This window comes from Alosa sapidissima, chromosome 7, assembly GCF_018492685.1.
Source record: "Alosa sapidissima isolate fAloSap1 chromosome 7, fAloSap1.pri, whole genome shotgun sequence".
Lineage (NCBI taxonomy): Eukaryota > Metazoa > Chordata > Actinopteri > Clupeiformes > Clupeidae > Alosa > Alosa sapidissima.
This window is the reverse complement of record NC_055963.1, coordinates 4,468,297-4,489,606: the sequence shown is the minus strand read 5'-3', so window position 1 is coordinate 4,489,606 and position 21,310 is coordinate 4,468,297. Positions and strand designations below refer to the sequence as shown.

At 42.9% G+C, this 21,310-nt stretch overlaps 1 protein-coding gene across 2 annotated transcripts in view; it reads left to right on the top strand.

Annotated features, from left to right (window-relative positions):
* Positions 1–13,867, top strand: part of LOC121713849 (teashirt homolog 2) — a 42,580-nt gene extending 28,713 nt beyond the window's left edge. For both annotated transcript variants that reach the window (XM_042098860.1, XM_042098861.1), the window contains exon 2: positions 10,065–13,867. In XM_042098860.1, coding sequence (XP_041954794.1) covers positions 10,065–13,093 — 3,029 coding nt within the window. In that variant the 3' untranslated portion in view covers positions 13,094–13,867. The remainder of the gene's footprint in view (positions 1–10,064) is intronic.
* Positions 13,868–21,310: the final 7,443 nt, after the last annotated feature.

Genomic DNA, 21,310 nt, shown 5'->3' with positions numbered 1-21,310 from the left:
CTCCCCTCAATAGCTGCTGCTGCTCTGCAGGGTGCCGCTCGGCCTCGCCATTCAGCACTGGCTTTCTTCATTCTAATCAACACTGAGCATATCAACACTGCAAAATATCCACTAACAGCAGTGCGTCTCAGTTCAAGAAAGGAGGGGTGTGTGTGTGTGTGTGGGTGGGGGGGGGGGGGGGGGGGGGGGGTTTGCAGAGACTTTTCAGGGATAGGGGGTTGCCAGCGCATCTCAGGATCTGGGCTCGCATTGTTTTTGGAGGAGGCTGTCAGAGGAGTGACAACGCTCGCCGGGCTGATCCAGGAGTTTGCGCCACACCGGAAAAAAAAACAGCGGGCCCTAATCATTTTGCCAAGGATGCCTGACAACAGTGTGTTGATATGTCTGTGTGTGTGTGTATTTGTGTTTGTGTGTGTGTGTGTGCGTGTGTGTGTGTGTGTGTGTGCGTGTGTGTCAGATAACAGTTCTTGACAAATTTGCCATTGAAATGAATGCACACAAAAGTGGGGAGTACTTTGGTGGCCAAGATTTTCCAAGACATCTTTAAAACCTCTTACCTCCTCGTTTCTTCTTCTTCTTCTTCATTATCGTCTCTCTCTCTCTCTCTTTCTCTCTCTCCAGCCCTCTGGCTGCTTCCCATCTTCAGTGAAGGGTGGGTATGAGTGGTGTCTCGAGGCCTCAGAAGCCCAAGCAGCTGACAGAGGCGCTTCTCACTCCCAAATTTACAGTGGAGCCTCATTGTATTTAATGAAGGGAAAAAGTGGCAATCTACTATTAATGAACTTGGAATGTAAAAAAATGCCTCCCTTGCTGAAAGCAGCTCAAAACTGCTGGGATAGGAGAAGCGCCATCTTGGAAGAGCTCCAGGACCTAATGAAAGATCTATATAGAGGCCAGGAGGAAAGGATGCAGGATGTTTTGATACACACACCCACACAAGCTTGCATTAGTCAGCGACATATTGGCCATCAGCATGTGTATTGTCAAGTGTCTCTGTTGTCTGATGTCATCGTTTTGATAGAGGTATAAGAAGACAGGTATTTGGAAGAAAAATAGTACCCTTGTGTGAGTTTCAGTCTGTTAGGCCTCTGACCTCCCATCCACACACAGACACATATTCAATCACAGTGGGCTGCTCTGTCCTCAGCTGTGTCGGTATGGTCAAGCCTGTGATATGCTGGACTGGGGGTGGACAGGATGGGCTGTGCTCCTGCACAGAGGCGCCGCATCAGACTGGATCATGTCAGTCCCTTTGGGATGGGGCACCGGTCAAACACGCTCCCCACAGCAGAGGTGTCCCTGAGGAGGTGTCTGGGAGGTCCAGGCAGGCAAAGGCCCACAGCTCTTATCAGAGATTTGTGGGTTAAGTATTTATGACAAACAACATTTATGACGTTTTTTTCCACTAAAGAGGTCAACATTTATATTTGTTGCAGATGTGGAAAATACGTGTTTTTTTTATTAAGAAAACAAAATAAGGATGCTGTAATTGCAGGTTATTTCAGTTGGAATTGCATGGTCAGAAGAGATTTCGAAGAGAGATATATTTTTATTGTCTTAATTTTGGAAAGAGGAGATACAGAGGGAGTCAAGGCTGCTTGAGAGAAGAGAGTACAAAATGAAAGAAAGTCTAGAATCAGCATAAACTTGGCTGCTGAATTTGCACTTCTCCTCCCCATTGTATTAGTCTTGTAAGAGAGAAGTGCAAGGGTTAAGCTGAGGATCCCAACTTACCTGGGGTGCTTTTCAGTTACCATGTCTCAGAGCATCCTGCCAAGACTGAAACAAATGTTTCCCAAACCACCTGTTTGGATTTGATTATTGTCATTCATGTAGGTTTGAGCATGCATGAGATGAATAAGTATAAGTCACAAGTGCAGGTAATCAGTATAGGAAAAAACAGCAACAAGAAGTGTTACAAGAAAAGCGAAAATGAAAACGAACAATTGAAGTGAAAAAAGAAAGAAAATGCCAAACAAGGATAACAGTAGGATACATGTTCTTCATGGGTTTGTATTTACAAGGAATTGAAAATGAATGGCTAGTTTGAGATCATATTCAGTATTATGTTTTTATTTGAGGAAGCACCACAGTGTAATGCAACACATGTCTTTGGTCTTACATGGCAGACAATGCATCTGAAAATTGTGTTAAGGTCCAGGCCAACCAGTCAAACAGAGCTCGTAGAGATGATTAAACTGCTAAGGACACACAGGGAAAACCAATCAAACAGAGCTCGTAGAGATGATTAAACTGCTACGGGCACACAGGGAAATATCTTGATAAACTAAGGTGCATCCTAAGATGCATCTTATGCTCAATGTAGCATTGAGATGGCTGTGAGACACATGGCCCTTAACAGCACTCGTGTCTGAATCCAAGAGGGCCACTGAAGATTGTAGCTTTTGCCTTGCAAATAGTTGCATCATGTAATGAAACATATTTACTCATAAATGTGTTAAGGACTTTTTTATTCTGCCTTTACTGTTGCCTGACCCTGTAGTCACATAATTAAAGATACTCACTATTTTGTTCACTGAAAGTACTGCTAAACTGGTTCCAATATTCAGTCAAATGTAATAATCTCAGAGAGAGCAAAGCAATTTCAGGTCTGTTTTGAACTATTTCTTCCTCTGGTTTGGATTGCATCTGTCGACAAAACAGTAGTGTTTTGTGCTGTAGAATCAGTATAGGCATGTCATGACAGCATGTATTTAAACCAAAACAAAGCAAAACAAAATCCATATCAAACAAGATTAGCTGAAACTAGGTAATAGGTCTGTCCTCTGCTGTCTGCTGCACCTCTGCTTGCTTCCATTCTCTTCTGCCATCATTAACTGTACAGACTGTAGCATCAGATCTAACAGTTGCGTTTGGTAATCTTTACCTTTAACCTCACAAATAGTACGAATAGTAACAGCAGCCCACACTGCATATGCAGCTTGAAAATGGCTGGAGTTAAACATAATCTCTGTCCAAAAATAAACTACTACTAAAAGCAAAATTCAGATTGTTCAATAACATGATTTAAATTTGAAATACGGCGATTTTTTACATAGTTCTATGTGAACATTATATCTGTCTAGATCACATAGATCTATGTGAAAAATTGCCAGACTTCTCCTTAGGCCTACTTCAATGGAATCTGTTTTACTTAAAGGTAATATAAAATAAGTATTTTAGATATACATTTTACATATGTATTGCCTTGTGATTATTACAGTTACCTCATCTTTACATGTTTTTATGAACTATTGTAAAAACATTTTATGTCATTATTAATTTGTTAGTAAATGATTGACTAAATGATTCAGTAATCTAGTCTGACTTAAGAATAAGAGTTTGACAATGATGTCTGTTAGTTAACATCACCTGTCTGAGTCTATGAGAGAGAGAGAGTGAGAGAGAGAGCAAGAGAGAGAGAGAGAGAGATTCAAGAGTCAATTATTATTATTATTATTATTATTAATCGCTATTTTTTTTATGTAACTAATGCTTTGCCAACATTGTAACACTTACAGTCATGCCAATACATCTCATTGAATTAAATTGAAATTGAGAGAGAGAGAGAGAGAGAGAGAAAGAGAGAGCGAAAGAGAAAGAGAGAGAGAGAGATGAGGCTGCAGTGAAGCAGCCTGACTGCTGCCTCTCAGCTCTGATCACACAGTTGGGGGAGTGAGGAGTCCAGAAGCACAACCTTCCAGCAGCTGCGAAAGAGCAGTACCCCTGCCAAATGACATCACACACACACGCACACACACACACACACACAAGAGCAGTACCCCTGCCAAATGACATCACACACACACACACACACATGCACACACACACATACACACACACACTCACACGCACGCACGGCCGCACACACACACACACACACACACACACTCAACCACACACTTGCAGGGAGAGGAAAAAACACAAGAATGACAACCTTTATTTGTAAATCATATTGTTCATCATATTGTTTCCTTGAATTTATTGAATTTTCCTACAATTTATGTACATGTAATATGAATTGACAATGATGGCATCATTAACCTGGTCTCCCTCTTCAGAATTCATCCTTTAAAAGTTTGCTTAGCAGCACAGAACAAAATTAGTCGTCTAGCAGAATGCCTAAACCTCCAAGTTGCCATCAACATTCACATTTGAGAAAACACTCAAAAGTGATCAACAGTGCCATCTAACTTCTTTTGTGCCATAAAGAAATCCTGTGTGCAATCAAGAAATGCAGCGTGTGCACGTTTGACGATGGGCATATAAGGACAGATATTCTCATAAATGTCAGTGAAAATATGTCACTTTGACTAATGCCTAGGTAGACGGTTTTATTTCTGTGTACAGCCTCTCCTATTATGGCAAAATTTCCATGTGTGTAACTTTGCTGCCATGTCCCTTCTGAATTGTGGGTCTCTGTTTGATTATATTAGGCCATTAAATATTTCATGTGTGGGTGTATGAAAGCGCCGCGTTTATCTGCATGAGTGACTCCTGTTTAGTGAAGTAGGTAATTCGGCTTTAAGGAACATGCCCGTCATGCATACAAAAATGAACCATCATCTTTCAGTGGCACGGTGTCCAGATCTGACCCTGTCACACAGCTCAGTTTTGGGAAGATTTCTCTTTTCTGCCTTTCTCTCCTCTCCCTGTCCTGCTTCCACTCTTTCTCTTTTCACTCTCTATCATTTGGTTCTTGAGGCAACACTAAATCCATCCAGCTGCAGCAGCTGAAATCATGTTGCTCATGCGGACGATCGTGTGCAATACAGGAGATGTTGTTTCTGAAAAGTATACTTTTCAACATTTCAAATGGACTTACTCTGGACTCCTGACTCCTCCATGGAAAAATAGGGATGGGACTGCAATTTTATCCTTTGCTGCTGATGTAAACATTATATCTGTCTGAAAACCATCTCACCTTAATTAGGTGTGCTGTTATATGTGCGGGCGCAGGACATCTTCATATGAGGCAGAAAGAGAGGGAAGGAGTGTGAATAAGCACTCTCTGCCCCAGGCTCCACATTGGCAGTGTGTTTCATTGAGTCTATTAAGGATGGGCCCACACAGGCCTATACACTCTCATTGATCTCCTTAATGACCCACTTCTGATGGTGTAACCCAGAGACCCCCAAAACCCTACAGACTAGTGCAGTTCTGATCCTAACTACACTATAACCCTTCTACTCATACAGCTCAAAACCCTACAGACTAGTACCCAAAACCCTACAGACTAGTGCTCAAAACCCTACAGACTAGTACCCAAAACCCTACAGACTAGTGCTCAAAACCCTACAGACTAGTACCCAAAACCCTACAGACTAGTGCTCAAAACTCTACAGACTAGCGCAGTTCTGATGATAACTATAAGCCTTCTACTTGTACAGCTCAAAACCCTACAGTGTGTTAGCATTAAAATACTAATCCTTGCTAGCCCAGTGTCTGATATCTAAAATCCTAATATGACGTTTGATGAGGGAGATGTTAGCACTAGCATGCATGCTCTGATCCTAACTATAAGCCTTCTACTCGTACAGCTCAGGTGTGAAATTGTTGAAGTTTGGAATTGCATAGTCCTTTTTTAAATTCAGTGGTTGCATGGCATGTCACATTGCCAGTGGATTTTCAACATTGATAGATATGTACAGTGTCACAGAAGATGACCACTGTCCTCAATCACAATGGAAGCCAAATACACTCCGGTAAACTTCATCACAGTGCCCAGGAGCTCCACTTTGGGCAAAAGGCAGTGCCAGACTAGCTTGCGCTCCTAGCTTGTACGCCTAGCTTGTGCGCCTAGCTTGCGCGCCTAGCTTGCGCTCCTAGCTTGCGCGCCTAGCTTGCACGCCTAGCTTGCGCGCCTAGCTTGTACGCCTAGCTTGCGCTCCTAGCTTGCACGCCTAGCTTGCACGCCTAGCTTGCGCGCCTAGCTTGCGCTCCTAGCTTGCACGCCTAGCTTGTACGCCTAGCTTGCGCGCCTAGCTTGTACGCCTAGCTTGCGCTCCTAGCTTGTACGCCTAGCTTGTATGTCTTAGGTATGTATGTGGGGAAGGTTGGCATGTAGCTGGGTGCACATGCAAATGTGCTGCAATACAACTTTTTTATTGCAAATGGAAGTAACACAAATGAAATTTACAAAAGCCTTTCTCTCAGTGGTAACACACAGCACTTTACTTGGTTTCTATGCCTGACCTGGTGTGTGTGTGTGTGTGTGTGTGTGTGTGTGTGTGTGCAGGTTTTTTCATGCAGGACACAGTGGGGCTTGCTCTCTCACTCTCCCACTTTTTTAAAGCATGGCATAAATCCACCAGATGAAAATGTCATGAAGCAGGTTCATTTTGCAAAGAGGTTTTGATTGCCATGTGCTTGTAATTGATTGTTCCAAGGACAGGGGGAAATCTAGAAATGTCATAACAGCACTGCTTAGGTCGCTCCCACCACTGGGCAATCAATGGGAAGTAAAAAGAGCTATTGATTTGTGCTCTGCAAAAACTGTAGCCTGAGACACAGGGCTCAGGGCTGGCAAGGCACGGCACGCATGACAGAGAGACACAGACACATGGAGCTGTCAGCGGCCCCTCTGATTTACCCTGGGTCCTCTGAAGATAGTGTTACCACATGGATACTCACAAACGGCTGGAGATATCACAGCTGTCTCCTGGCCAAGTCCCGGCTGCCCACTTCGGCTGGTACGATCAATGTGGGGAAATGTTGGCATTCTCAGGGACAAATGTTGATGTTTGTACTGATTTCCCTCAAATATGTTAACACACCCACTAAAAGGTTAGGAGGTCAGTTACACTCGTCTCACAGAGCATGAATATCATGGGAAATGTAGGCACCCAATGATATTACATTATATGTAACATCCGCATACACACTATTAAAGTATATGAACCACAACATTTAACTAAAACAACAGAATACTCTCAAGATTGCCTATTGATAGAGTGCACATAGATAGATAGATACATACAGTACATACTTACAGTATATGTCAATTGGATGGATTATATCTGCAGATTCTACAGAAGCTAAACTAAGTCTCTGACATTAAGCACTGTGTGTAGATGCCTTGCCATACAAAGCCACTATTCATTGGACAGCTTCAATGATGTGAGAATATTGTGATTGTCCCACTTAAAGTATTCCTCATGTCCCTATCTAGCCCATTCTCAGGAGTTTAACCAGTATTTCTCATGTCCCTATCTAGCCCATTCTCAGGAGTTTGTCCACCTCTGGGCCTCAGCTCCCCCCTCTCCACACACAGCGAGGGCTTTGGCTCAAGAGTGGGCCTGTCTCAGAAAGCAGGCCCATGCTATGCCAGGACTCTGTTCCAAAGGATTAATCTTATAAACACTTCAAGTGGCTGATTTATGATGGACACCCCAGGTTTTCTGACCTCTGCATATTCCTGTCTGAGGAGATAAATTTGCAGTGACACAGATTGGTTGGTTTACAGGAGTTTATGACATGCTAAATCTCAGAGTCGGTCTGCCAGCCTCTTATTTTGGAAGTCTAGTTAGACCGAGAGCAACATCCACTGGCTTGAGACAGCACAGACTCTGTCATGTTTGGTGTGTTGTTCACTTATAAAATGATCCTGATGCTGAAGTTCAGCATTTCTATGTATATGCATGTTAACGATACAGTATAGGTTTTTATTAGGGGTGTGAATCTCTCATGTAAAAGACGATACGATTCGCATCTAGATACATGGGCACGATTTGATACAAGAAAAGATACATGTTTATAAAAAACGATTCAGTACGATTCGATACGATTCGATGCAATTCGATACAGTTCAAGAATGGAAAGCATTCTGAAAGATTTTTTATAATTTGCTCAATTATCATGGTCATGGTTGTCAATTAGGCAACAAAATGTGTGAATATGATTATATAAACTGAGGTTTGTTTCATATACTGTATTGAAATGAAAAAAGAAAAGTCTACATTTCAGTCAAACACAACATAAAAATACAATTTTATAGACTTTACAGATTTTATAGAGTTATATCTGATTGTTTTCATGGAGCTGTAGCCTTGTTGAGGTAAGACAATACCGAAATAAAATAAAACAGTGCTTAAGACACTCTTGGCCTTTTCTCATATAGGCCTAGCCTACCCTACAAGAATAAAATAGGCCTACAAATCAATGAACTCTCAGGGCTTATTTTGTTCCAACAGTAGACCTATGCAGAAACCTACAATGCCACAAGTCTGAGTGAATATGAACAAAATCATTGGCTAATAATTTATGCATCGTTTTAGCAGCAAGGGCCAAATTATTATTTAACATTAAGGAAATCCCTTCATCAAAGGTAATGCTACTCTACAGACTATCGTTGCTGTTTAGGAATGCTATAAGTGCTTAATTTCGCGCTGGATTTCGAAAAACAAACCGAGTTTGTTTTTCGAGTGCAAGTTGTCACATGGAAAAAAACCGAGTTAAAAAACATAGTTAATATATATTTTAAGTGAATTATAAGATACTTGTAAGTAATCTACTAATGTTATTTATTGGATAGGTAATTTAGAAATACCTTGTAAACGGTTTGTTCATAAAGTGTTACCGTGTCCGTACCGTGTGACTTACAGGTTCAGTTGGCTAATCTGCACACACACACACACACACACACACACACACACACACACACACACACACACACACACACACTTTTAGTGATGAACTGGGAAGGACACCTTCCAGAGAAAGGGTTCATTCAAAATCTACAATAGTGACAATACTGTTTGTTTGCGTGCTTGTGTGCGTGCGTTTGTGTGTGTGTGAGACAAAGAACATTTTCCATTTTCTTACATTTGTGAAATAAATCAAATTAATATATACATACAATCTTAATCAAACGTATTTTTGACTTTTGATCAGCTCAGTCCCACCTCAGTCACTGGATTAATGGAAATGAACACAGGAAGTGGGAGAGTCTGTACAAACACAGCTTGGTCCTCTTTCATGCTACTGACCGGGAGCTCCACTCCGGACAGTTAAGATGTCAGCTCCATGCCAGTCATAGTCAGTAGTGCTCCACCTCTCTGTGAAAACTATATATACAGAAAGGCATGCATAAAAGATGACTCCCTCTCCAACTCTCACATGCCACGTTTGGAGAGGGCGTTTTGGGAGCAATCGGCCAACTTGGTCAGCCATTAAAAAAAAAAGGGGAAAAAAACTTTGTCCGGTAGATCAAGGTCACGGAGCATTGTAAGGGAGTCTCTGGTGTGTGTGAATGCAAGTGTCTCTCAGCTCTGCCGTTATCCATGTTTGTTTTGAAAGGCTGAAGCCCGTTTCGATCTCAATCCATTAGCTGGCAGAAGCTCACCTCCAGGCCTTCTCCTGAGGCACTTGTGAAATATTGATAAAAAAAAGTCTTATTTTCAGAATCCAAAGGCTGTGGACACTCTAAAGGGCTGCAGAGCTACACTTATGGTGCTCACACTCACCCCCCCCCCCCCCCCCCCCCCCCCTCACTTCCTGTCCAGTAACTCAAAAGGAAATATTAACTACATGAAACGCATAAGTGCGTTTTCAGTTACTTCAACCAGATCACCACTTTTGAACGCATGTACACACATCAGACAAAAGGCAAATGTGATTAGTCTATTTTTGTACATTTTGTGACTATCAGGTTATTCTTATGAGGCCAAAGAAAAGTAGCATTAATTGCAGCATTACAATATATCAGATTACTTGATGACAAATCTGTCAATTAAGCACTGTTGCTTAATTAGCAGGTAATTGAGGCAATAATGTTAGTGTCAGATAACAATACACAGGCGTATGGTGTGAGTGATAAGAGCTTGTTATTGTCTTGTCAGGCACCAAATAAAGATGAGTGTAAGGGGGAGTATCCAAAATAATGTAAAAATGACAATAATAATTTATTTACAATTTATGTGTTTGTTATTTGGCTTTTGCAGTAATCTCTATTGGTCAACATCCAGTCCAAGGATGTAACAGACAAAAAAATGATGTTTTTTCTTGCCTGATTGTCTTGATTTTCCTGATTGTTCCATTTCTGTTTTTTTTTTTTTCTGTTTCAGTTTACTTCCCTGAGGATGAGGCTGGCTTACCAGAGCCCACCATGGAGGAGGATGGTGCAGAGCAGGAGCCCTCGACTGAGGAGGACATTTCAGACAGGACCACCAGCCCTAAGGCCCTGGAGGAGAAAGAGACGGACAACAAAAGCAGCTACAGTTTTCAGAACTCTCCTCTCAGTGTTTTGTCCAATCAAGAGCTAGAGCTGGAGTCCCACCTAAGTGACAACAGCGACCGTCTCTCGGACTTCAAAGCATCTGTGTCTTCTCCTCAGAGCCAAAAAGAAGATGAGGGTCGTGTGTCAAAGCTGAAGGAGGAGATGCACAACAGCCTGGAGAAGATGAGAGCCGCCTATGCCAACTTCCTGTCTGATTCCTACTGGACAGGAATTGGAGTGGATGTGAAGGCAAACAGTGGCAACAATGGCAAAGCCAACTGCGACAGCACCAACAGCAGCGCTACAAAGACTGAGTTTGACTGGCATCAGGATGCCCTGTCCAAAACCCTGCAGCAGACCCTGTCCCCTAAACCCAGCATGGCCAAGCCCAACCTCTTCAGCTCTGTGCACTTGTACCGGCAGAGCAGTAAAGCCTGTGGAGCCGTCTTCACAGGAGCCAGCCGTTTCCGCTGCAAGGACTGCAGTGCCGCCTATGACACGCTTGTTGAGCTTACAGTCCACATGAACAAAAGTGGCCATTACCAGGATGACAACTACAGCAAAAAAAGCGTTGCTTCCACTTCCTCATCTAAAAGCCGCAAGAGGAACATGCAGGACATGGAGGGAAAGGAGGACGCCCAGAAGGTGTTAAAGTGCATGTTCTGTGGCCATTCATTTGACTCCCTACAGGACCTCAGTGTCCACATGATAAAAACTAAACATTACCAGAAAGTGCCTTTGAAAGAACCAATTCCAGTAATGACCCCTAAATTAGTCCCACCAGCAAAGAAACGTGTGTTTGAGGTCACTAGGCCATGCTCTCCTGACTCAACGACCGGAGCAGCAGGGTACGCTGAGGCCCAAAGGTCCTCCACAGGCCTCCCTTCAAATACTCCCAACAACCGCTATGGCTATCAGAATGGTGCTAGCTACACATGGCAGTTTGAGACATGCAAGTCCCAAATACTGAAGTGCATGGAGTGCGGAAGTTCCCATGACACCCTACAGCAGCTAACCACCCACATGATGGTCACGGGACACTTCATCAAAGTGACCAGTTCCGCCTCCAAGAAGGGAAAGCAGTTAGCGCTTGACCCACTAGCCATAGAGAAGATGCAAGTGCTAGCTGAGCCTGCCGGCACTGAGAATGAGGGAGGGAAGACTTCCCCAAAAAGTGCTTCCACCGGAGAGAAGGAGAAGAGTGCGCAGAAGGACAAAACACTGGAAACAGCTGGAGAAAATGAAGAGAAGGAACTGAAAGAAGATCAAAAGCAGAGTAATGGCTCTTTGAGATACCCATACTTACGGGAGGAGGATCTGGAACAAGCGTCAGGTGGAGGAGAGGACATCTTGAAATCTTTAGCTAACACAGTAGCCTCGGCCATCAACAAAGCCCAAACAGGAACTCCAAGCTGGAGCGCCTACCCAAGCATTCATGCAGCCTATCAACTCTCAGGGGTAATCAAGAGCACACCCCTCGCAGCATCTCCTCCCATTCCACTCAAACAGACTTTTAACCCCAAGCTGAGACCCATTGCCCCCAAGGGGAAATTGTATCAGGGAAGTGGGGGCCTTGAAGGACTGCAGGGGCATCATGGCCCTGATATCAAGAAGGAGAAAGTGGATAACACTGATGCAAAGGAGAGCCTGAAGTTAGATCTGGAAGAGAATGTCGACAGCGACTGTCAGGATGATTCTTCCTCCTCTTCAAAGCTGGACACAGACTGTGGAACTGAAGAGAGGGATGTGATCAAAGACAAGCCGAGCCCGGCACTCTCAGAGAGAGGCAAAACTTCCCCAAGCCCCCCCGTCAGCAACGGCCACAGTGGTGCCTCAGAGCTCCTCGGTGACTCCCAAGAAGTCCTTAGCATAAACCCGCTTAGTGCACTACAGTCAGTCTTGAACAATCACTTGGGGAAAGCTAATAAGCCAGTCAATCCTAGAGCTGAAAGCACTCTATCTGCTCGCACACAGTCCATCTTTTCAGAACTGAGCAGAGGTCTGGAAAAATCTGTCCTTGGTTCCTCTGGAAATAACTTCATGTTCACAAACAATGATCAGCCAATAGACTTAACAAAGTATAAAAGCAACAAGAGAAGCTCATCTCACGTGCAGACATCCACCCCCATGCCCCAAAAGCATGCACTGTCAGACATAGCAGACATGGTGAAGATTCTCCCTAAGGCCACAACTCCGAAGCCTTCCATGCCATCCAGAATTCCAGCTTTGAAGCTTGAGACAGATGTGAGGCGTTTTGAGGATGTTTCTAATGAGGTTTACTCCGTGCATAAACGCAAGGGAAGACAGTCCAATTGGAACCCTCAGCATCTCCTTATTCTGCAAGCTCAGTTTGCCTCTAGCCTCTTTCAGACATCGGAGGGGAAGTACCTCCTATCAGACCTGGGCCCACAGGAGAGAATGCACATCTCAAAATTTACTGGACTGTCAATGACCACCATAAGCCACTGGCTTGCCAATGTGAAATACCAGCTCCGCAAAACAGGTGGGACCAAGTTTCTGAAGAACATGGACACAGGTCACCCAGTATTTTACTGCAACGACTGTGCATCCCAGTTCAGGACACCTCCAGCTTTCATAATCCACCTGGAGTCTCATCTTGGCTTTCAGATCAAAGACATGAGTAAATTGCCCATGGATCACCAGACTAAAGTCGTGACAGAGCCTGAGCTGCCCAAGGCTCTGACTGTTAGGGCCTTGGAGTCAGTGAATGCAGAAGAGGATGGTGACTCTAAGTTCAAGTGCAAGCTTTGCAGCCGGACATTTGCTAGCAATCACGCCGTTAAGCTTCACCTGAGTAAAACTCACAGCAAATCCCCAGAGAATCATTCACAATTTGTTGAAATGGACAAAGAGTAGCATGGCCGTCTTTTACTACCTGTCGTTTCCTTGATCCTTCAGTGTCATTGCTCTATTTGTTGTTGTTTTGGTTTTGTTACAGGAAAAACGGGTCACATTTTTACAATTTCCCCATGACATTAGTTTCAGCATTAAGTTGTGTGCTTATTAAAATTTAAGATAACAAATAATAGAAAACCATAGAGCATCATATGGACATGGAAACTGGACTAAAATGAAGAGAAAGTTTTCTTTTTTATTGTAAATTCATCAACTGATGTCTGCACCCTGCTCACGTGCTTCACCAGTAATGAACTGTATTACTGCTTGAAACATAATTGCTGATGTTTGCATGCAATAGCTCTGGCTATGACTACTATTTATTTGTATGATAAGGCAATTTTTATTGTATTACTTTGTTAAACAAAGACCATTTGGTTCATTAATTGTAATTTCCAACTCTAGTAAAACACCTGCATGTTGCACCGATGTGCCAGCGGGTGGCCTGATCCACATTAGCACATGTACCCAAATGTACAGTATGTTTGCTTTGTAAATATTTTGTGTGGCAAATGATAGATGAGGAAAGCACTTTAATAAATGTTTAATCACCAGTTCCAGCTCAGAATCAGTATGAGCTTACAGGTCTTGGAAGGTTTGAAAAGAAATTGTGTCCGATATAAATGTAAATATAGCATTGTGGCAAAGAGAGTCTGATCTTGTGGAGAATTTTGAGACGAGGGGTACCTGCAACTTTTATACCAATATAAATAAAACATTAACATTTTCTACCAATCTGTGTTTGCTTTTTTAGATATGCTTTTCCACTCACTGCCTAAATGAATGGGTAATTGCTGTGATTTTTAGCATTATAATAATGTACAATTGTTAAAGAATTATTTCTTCATTTAAGTATTTGATACTGGATGACAATCAGCATAGTGTTCCTTGAATGAAGCCAGGGTTTTAAACATGTAATAATATTGGATGAAAATATAAGTGGGGGTGTTAAATATATGGCTTAATATATGGATTTAAAAATGATTTGAACTGTTTAATCTGTTCTTTATTTCATTTGGCTGAGATTCTTTTAGTAAAAGGAAGTAGTGCTCTGAGCTCACCTCATTTTAATAAAACTATGACATGAAATAATCTGTCAACTGAAATACTATGATGCGTAAAATAATATTAATTAAGCATATTTTCAATATGAATCATCCAATTCCCCACTCAGTTATTTCAGCACATTGTAGTTTCTGTACAGCTCTTTGGAAGTTTTTGGGCTCATGCTTCAATGTATCAAAGGGGAAATCATAGCAATCATGATATCGAATTGACGGCTGTCTTTGGAGGCATATCAGTAAGTAGATGAGCGTTTAAAAATGTTTTAAAGAAATAGAACTCAATATCAGTTAGTTTTGCCCCTTTTCACTTGTTTCCATCTATTTGATCTTTCCCTCTCATTATACTTTCATGTAAGATACATATAATAAATTAATCCTATACTTTTCACAAATTAAGTAATAGTCTATTGTACATAGATAGCCTACCAATAAATACTTTTCCTTGTTCTCCTATTAAAAATAATTATTTCTAAATCCAATTTTGCCCCCTCTCTCCACCTCTCTCTCTCTCTCTCTCTAAGCAATCAACTCCTCAATTACCACCAACCATCATATCTGTTTTAGAGCAGGCAGCTGACATTTGATGGTAAATGGAAGAAAGCGAATGGGCACCATGGTGATTTGAATATCCTGACATCAGCGTGCCCTCTATTGTTGGAGATGAGCGGCCAATCACGTTTGTTCATCTGATGAGTTCTAAAGTATTCAGCCATAATTTCTTCTTGCATTTATAATTACGGGCGGTAGCGCACACACCTCACTGAACAGATTAAAGCCATAAATAATTTAGCTCCTCGCCTCACTGGTGGATCCCCTGCTTCCTATCTGCAGTCCACCGGTCTTTTGAAAAATCTAGCACTTGTAAAGGCAGTACTTTGAATGATTTAAGGTCTAGGACTCAACAATGTGGGGAAATTACTGTAACACTGCATCACAAGCATTTCTGTTTCTTAATTTAAATGTAGACATTAAGACAGATATATGAGGGCAAAAAGAATCTTCCTACAGATGACTTATTACAGATGCTCTGAGTAAGATACATCCCATTAAGTGACTGCAGTCCAGGCTCCGCCTTCACATGGCCACGGAGTTGAATGAGAAAGAAGAGAAGCACATGGAAGAATCTGGCAGGTGCGGCCAACGTGCTGAAGCAGTTTCCCTTGGAGCTCGAAAATCATTTTTTCGTTAACATTAGATGGAGTTTGTGCAAATTATGTCCGAATTGTTTATTGCCACAAGCACCAACAAATGGAAAATAGGTGAAAGCTACTTTTGATACATAACAGAAATGTAGCTCAGTTTGTTATCACTTGGATTAATTGTCTGACATATTCACATCAGAGTCTAATCCATTTTTTCATATACTCTGGAAAACATATTCACTCTTTGTGGCAATGCTGGTATGGAATATACCAAAAAATAGTATACTGCTGTAACTGAAAACTAGATGTACCGCAGAGCGGTACAAAATATGACCGCCGCCTAGTCCAGCACATTTTTTCCACAAAAATAAATCACGCTGAAAGGCCAATATGATTCTAACTGTGTCACTAAATCCGCATTATCCACACTCAATTCTCACTGGTATCTGCTAGACAACAAGTACCAAAACATGATTTAAACATGAAACATGAGCATAGATTTCACATGTAAAATTATTTTTTTACAACCCCACCTCCATCTTGCGTATTCATAATTCTGAGAAATTCTTGAATTGTGTGCATGTGTGCTTATACATGTTTATGTTATGTGTGTGTGTGTGTGTGTGTGTGTGTGTGTGTGTGTGTGTGCCTGCGTATGTGCCTGTGCATGCATGCGTACATACTGTGTGAGTATGTGTCATACGTATGATTACTGTGAATGTATGTGTGTGCGTGTGTATCTGTTTGTGCACATGTGTGCACATGAAATGGGTTAACATGACCCCTGGAGGCAAACATACGGAAAAAAATGGTCATCCTAGGCCCTACAGTTCTCAAGATATTCACAGAGAACTGTGTCTGCCCTACCCTCCTTTCAGGAGGTCCAGTCCAGCGGGGGGGCTACAGATCAAAATGAAAAACGACGGTTCCATGCTATCCATGTGGGGTTACATGCCCACCAAGTTTTGTGTACCCCGGTCTTTCAGTGTCCCGGGAATCCTTGTCGGTGTACGTCACTAAATCAAAATGAAAAACGACGGTTCCATGCTATCCATGTGGGGTTACATGCCCACCAATTTTTGTGTACCCCGGTCTTTCAGTGTCCCGGGAATCCTTGTTGGTGTACGTCACTAAATGTACACATAAATTATTTTATTGTAAGGCCCCCCATGAACGAAAGTGCACAAAATGGAATAGAAATGGTTCAACAGCCTAAAAAGGAGACAGGGGCTGAATTGTTGGAATAATTGTGGAAATTAAGATATTCTCTATGCCTTGCAACTCCTGATATATAAGCCAAAACGTACATGTGCAAAAAACACAGTGCCCCCTAGTGGCAAATTTGTTTCATGTGATGAATGAGCCTATCAAATTTCAAGGAGATCAGTCATTCACATGGGCAATTATTGGTTACTGATGTCTGATTGGCAGACATTTTGGTAAGCCAACCTCTCAGCACTTGTAGCAATGAAGCAAATGGGAGGATGTCTAAGTATACCTAACTAACCTGGTTCTTGAGATATGTTGTAACGCCACCTGGTCGGCATCCAAATAATGTAGTGGAGATTGTGTGCACCAAGTTTGGTTATGATTGGACCTTGAATATTTTCAATGTAATCATGCAGGGCTATACATTTTTGCTAATTACGATGCACCCAAGAGGCCAAATGACTCCAATCTTGTTGTGCATCCTCACAATGTGGTCCCAAGGTAATGCACCGAGTTTGGTTCTGCTTCTTGAAAGCGGTGCTGAGTTATGATAACTATCTGTTTGGTTCTGCTTCTTGAAAGCGGTGCCGAGTTATGATAACTATCTGTTTGGTTCTGCTTCTTGAAAGAGGTGCTGAGTTATGATAACTATCTGTTTGGTTCTGCTTCTTGAAAGCGGTGCTGAGTTATGATAACTATCTGTTTGGTCCATCTGGTGGTGGATAGGGGTCAGCATGGACAGTGTGACTGGTCTCCATGCTACACACAGCACCATATGCAACAAACTGATACATTGTGTTATAACCAGGGTTGGCAAATTAACATTAATTATAAATAATATGTCAAAACAATGAACACAAATTGGTTGCATTTTACCCATGACCACATTTCTGCCCATCAGTGGCGTCGTTAGCCCTGGATGTCTTGGGAATAGCCCCGGATCTCTGTGCCTCAAAAATTAATGCTGAAAATCGCCCCAGAGATTTTTTATGAGGTTCCAATCGAACGCTACGGCCAGCAGCCACAGCAACATTGTTACTAACGCTGACCTGGCACCCAATGGGAGCATATACAGGCTGAAGAGCATAGGACCCAAGATGGACCCCTGAGGGACCCCATATGAGACGGAAGCAGATGATGAGGAGAACTGACTAATAGACACAGAGAAAGTCCTATGATTGAGATAGAAGCAGAACCAGAGTAGTGCAATCTCCCTAATGCCCACCTGCTGATCAAGGCGGGTGAGGAGGATGTTGTGATCAACGGTGTCAAAGGCGGCACTAAGGTCCAGTAATATGAGAATGGCATTATCACCTGAGTCTAGCGTAAGAAGCAAATAATTAGTTACTTTACGCAGGGCTGTTTCAGTGCTATAAAGGAGTCTGAAACCAGACTGAAAAGGTTCTAGTATGTTGCGAGTGGCCAGAAATCAGCTGTGACAGAACAGCTTTTTCCAGAACTTTAGAAAGCTTGGAGATGGGGCGGTAGTTTTTTAGGCATTTGGCATCAAGGTTGTATTTTTTAAGCAAGGGTATCTGTTGTTATGTATCTTATATCTTTATAAGTATGTATCTATATCTTTAATATTATTGTAACAAACTGCACAGTTGTCTCAGAATGGTTTTTATTGGTTACGCACCAAAACACACAAACACATAATTCCGGGCCAGACCTGGCCCTTATGCTCCATCACTAAACATCTATGTGAGGCTGTATCTACAACACACACTAGTTAGACCCGGTTATGAACACTGTAATCAACTATAAACATAAACACGACAGTCAGGATGCACAACATTGTCAGATTGTCTATCGGGAGCTCGCCAGTGTCTATACAACAGTCCTTGACGTGCTACTATTCCCGGCCACTGTGAATAAATCGCTTTGGTCTCTGGATCGAGTGCTGATACGTCAGTCCATGGCGGTCGCTGAACGGCTTCGATCCACGACCACACTCGGCCGAGCGTGGCGTCCTCCGATTGCGCCTTCCAGATCTCCTCCCTCGACATCACGTCCACCGGCGACTGCGCGTCCATGGCCCCAGCTGCCGCTCTGCAGTGCTGTGTTGTGGCGTTGGGCTGCAGTACGTTGACTCTCTCGCTGGCGTGAAGCTGGCGAGCGGTGGCTCTCTTGATGGTGCGGCGCTGGCGAGCGCTGAGTCTCTCGCTGGCGTGTTGCTGGCGAGCATTGACCCTCTCGTTGGCGCGACGCTGCGTTGAAAACAGCGACTCTCTCTCTCTCTGCCAGCGGTGATGCAGTCTGTAGCCGACGAGCGGGCTCCGGTTGAGCCGCGGCCAGGCTCCTCTCCCTCCGGTGGCAGTGCTGGCACTGGTCTGCTGCACACAGACGCCTAGACAGGGCATCTGCATTGCTGTGAAGGTGACCCGCCCGGTGTCGAATCTCCATGTCGTAGTCCTGGAGTGCCTCCAGCCAGCGAGCCAGCTGGCCCTCTGGTTCTTTGAAGTTCAGCAGCCAGGTGAGCGACGCATGGTCCATTCTCAGCAGGAACCGTTTGCCGTAGAGGTAGGTTCGAAAATGGCGCACTGCCACCACCACAGGGGCTAGCTCAATCTGCCAGTAGCCACTGCGCAAGTCCAGCAAGCTAAACCAGCAGGAGCCGGCAATGCTGTCCAGCGCATCGTCAATGCGGGGGAGCGTGTAGGAGTCTTTCCGGGTTACCTGGTTGAGGCGCCTGTAGTCAACACAGAACCGCCACGAGCCGTCCTTCTTCCGGACGAGTACAGCTGGCGCAGCCCAGGGACTACTGCTTGGCTCTATTACTCCTGCCGCAGCCATTTCTTTTATCTTTTCTTCAGCTGCTTGTCATTTGGCAAACGGTAAGCGATGAGGTTGAAGTCGGATGGGCCGGGCATTTCCGGTGTCGATATCGCGTTGGACCAGGCTCGTTCGGGTGCAGTCCTCATCTCTTGCGGCAAAGATGTCGGTGTACGCTGCTAGTAGCCTCCGCACCTGGCTACCCTGTGCTTCACTCAGCCCCTCACAGCTACGAGTGCAGAGTTCATTTACGGCTTGCCCTTAATGACCTGGCCCTTATGCTCCAGCACTAAGCATCTATGTGAGGCTGTATCTACAACACACACTAGTTAGACCCGCTTATGAACACTGTAATCAACTATAAATATAAACACGACAGTCAGGACGCACAACATTGGTAACTTGCATGGTTAACATTAACATTCAACATAACACATCAACTGAACAGCATCATGGGAACACAGTCGTGAACAGCTAGGCTCAGATCATTACATTATTATGACCGCCGCGCAGCAAAGCAGTGGTCATAAAGGTTTAGACAGAGTTTTTTCTTCCGTTTTTTTTTCCCGCATATGTAATTTTCCGTCAAGGATTCCCGGGACACTGAAAGACACGAAACTTGGTGAGCATGTAGCCCCACAAGGATAGCATGGAACCATTGTTTTTCGTTTTGAAAACGGACTGGAGCAATTTTATTTATTTATTTAAATTTTAATTTTAATTACATTTATTTAAATTTAATTATTACATTTAATTTGTTGCCTAATATGTAGTAGCCTACCCACTGAGAGGTGTGGCTGGGTATTGCCTGCAATGTCACGATATGATACATATCACAATACAGAGGCCACAATACAATACCCGTGTCTCCGGGGCACGACATTATAATACATTTTTGTCCTACCTTTAACCTGCTACCCTGAGTCAGTTTGTGTAGGATTCACTCTCGTCCTGCTTTTTTCTTAAAGGAAAGCTGACACACAAGCTGTCAGACAGACCGGTGCTTGGAAGGCCTGCAGCTCGAGGTCAGGGTGGGAAACAGATGTAGTTTTGGGCTTTAGGTCTGTGACCCCGGCTTGTGTTCATGGTGCGTAAGGAAATGAGTGAAATCTGCTGCCGTCTCTGGTGATTTGTGTCTCAGTGAGTGACAGGTCAGCTGCAGGCAGTAAGAGTGATAGGCCAACATATAACACAGCACACAGAGATGAACAGCAACAATGCAATGGCCTGCTGACACACACAAATGCAGGCACACACACATATAATATACAATCATATATTGTTTATTTTTCAGATTTTTTAATATATAATCAAATTTCTTCTCTCTCTCTCACACACACACACTTTTACAATCTCTCACACAGATTGTCACACACACACACACACACACACACACACACACACACACACATTTTATATGCTCCTGGAAACAGTTTTCAAAATTTACAAAACATTCACAACAAAATTTGAGTTACACCTTACACTGGTCATGTTCCGGTCTTCATAATGGCAGCACTGAGTCTGGAACTAGTCCTACATTATTGAATGTCTGGATTAAGTATTTGTATGGAATACAGAAATCTAGTAACAGTCTTTTTTTAATTAAATGATTTCTTACAGAGGCAAATTGTTGGAAACATAATTCACTTTGTCAAAACACTGCATACAATTCTCACAACCAAACACAGAAGTAGCAGAACACTTCAAATCCTTTGAAAACTGAAACACTTCAAAGACTTCACTTGAAATGTACAACTAGTGCAGTGGCTGTTCAAAAGCCCTATTCCTTATAAAACCTGTAATCCAGTTACATGCCCACAGGTAGGCCTGCTTTAAAAATAGGACAGTAGGGAAAAACTTAATTCCAGCTAAACATTTAATAATGAATATTGAATATTTTTTATATTCTATGATATTAATTAATGAGCTGAAAGCCGAATGTAAGCATGGCTGCATTTTACATTTTTAAAAAGATCAAATTTGACATG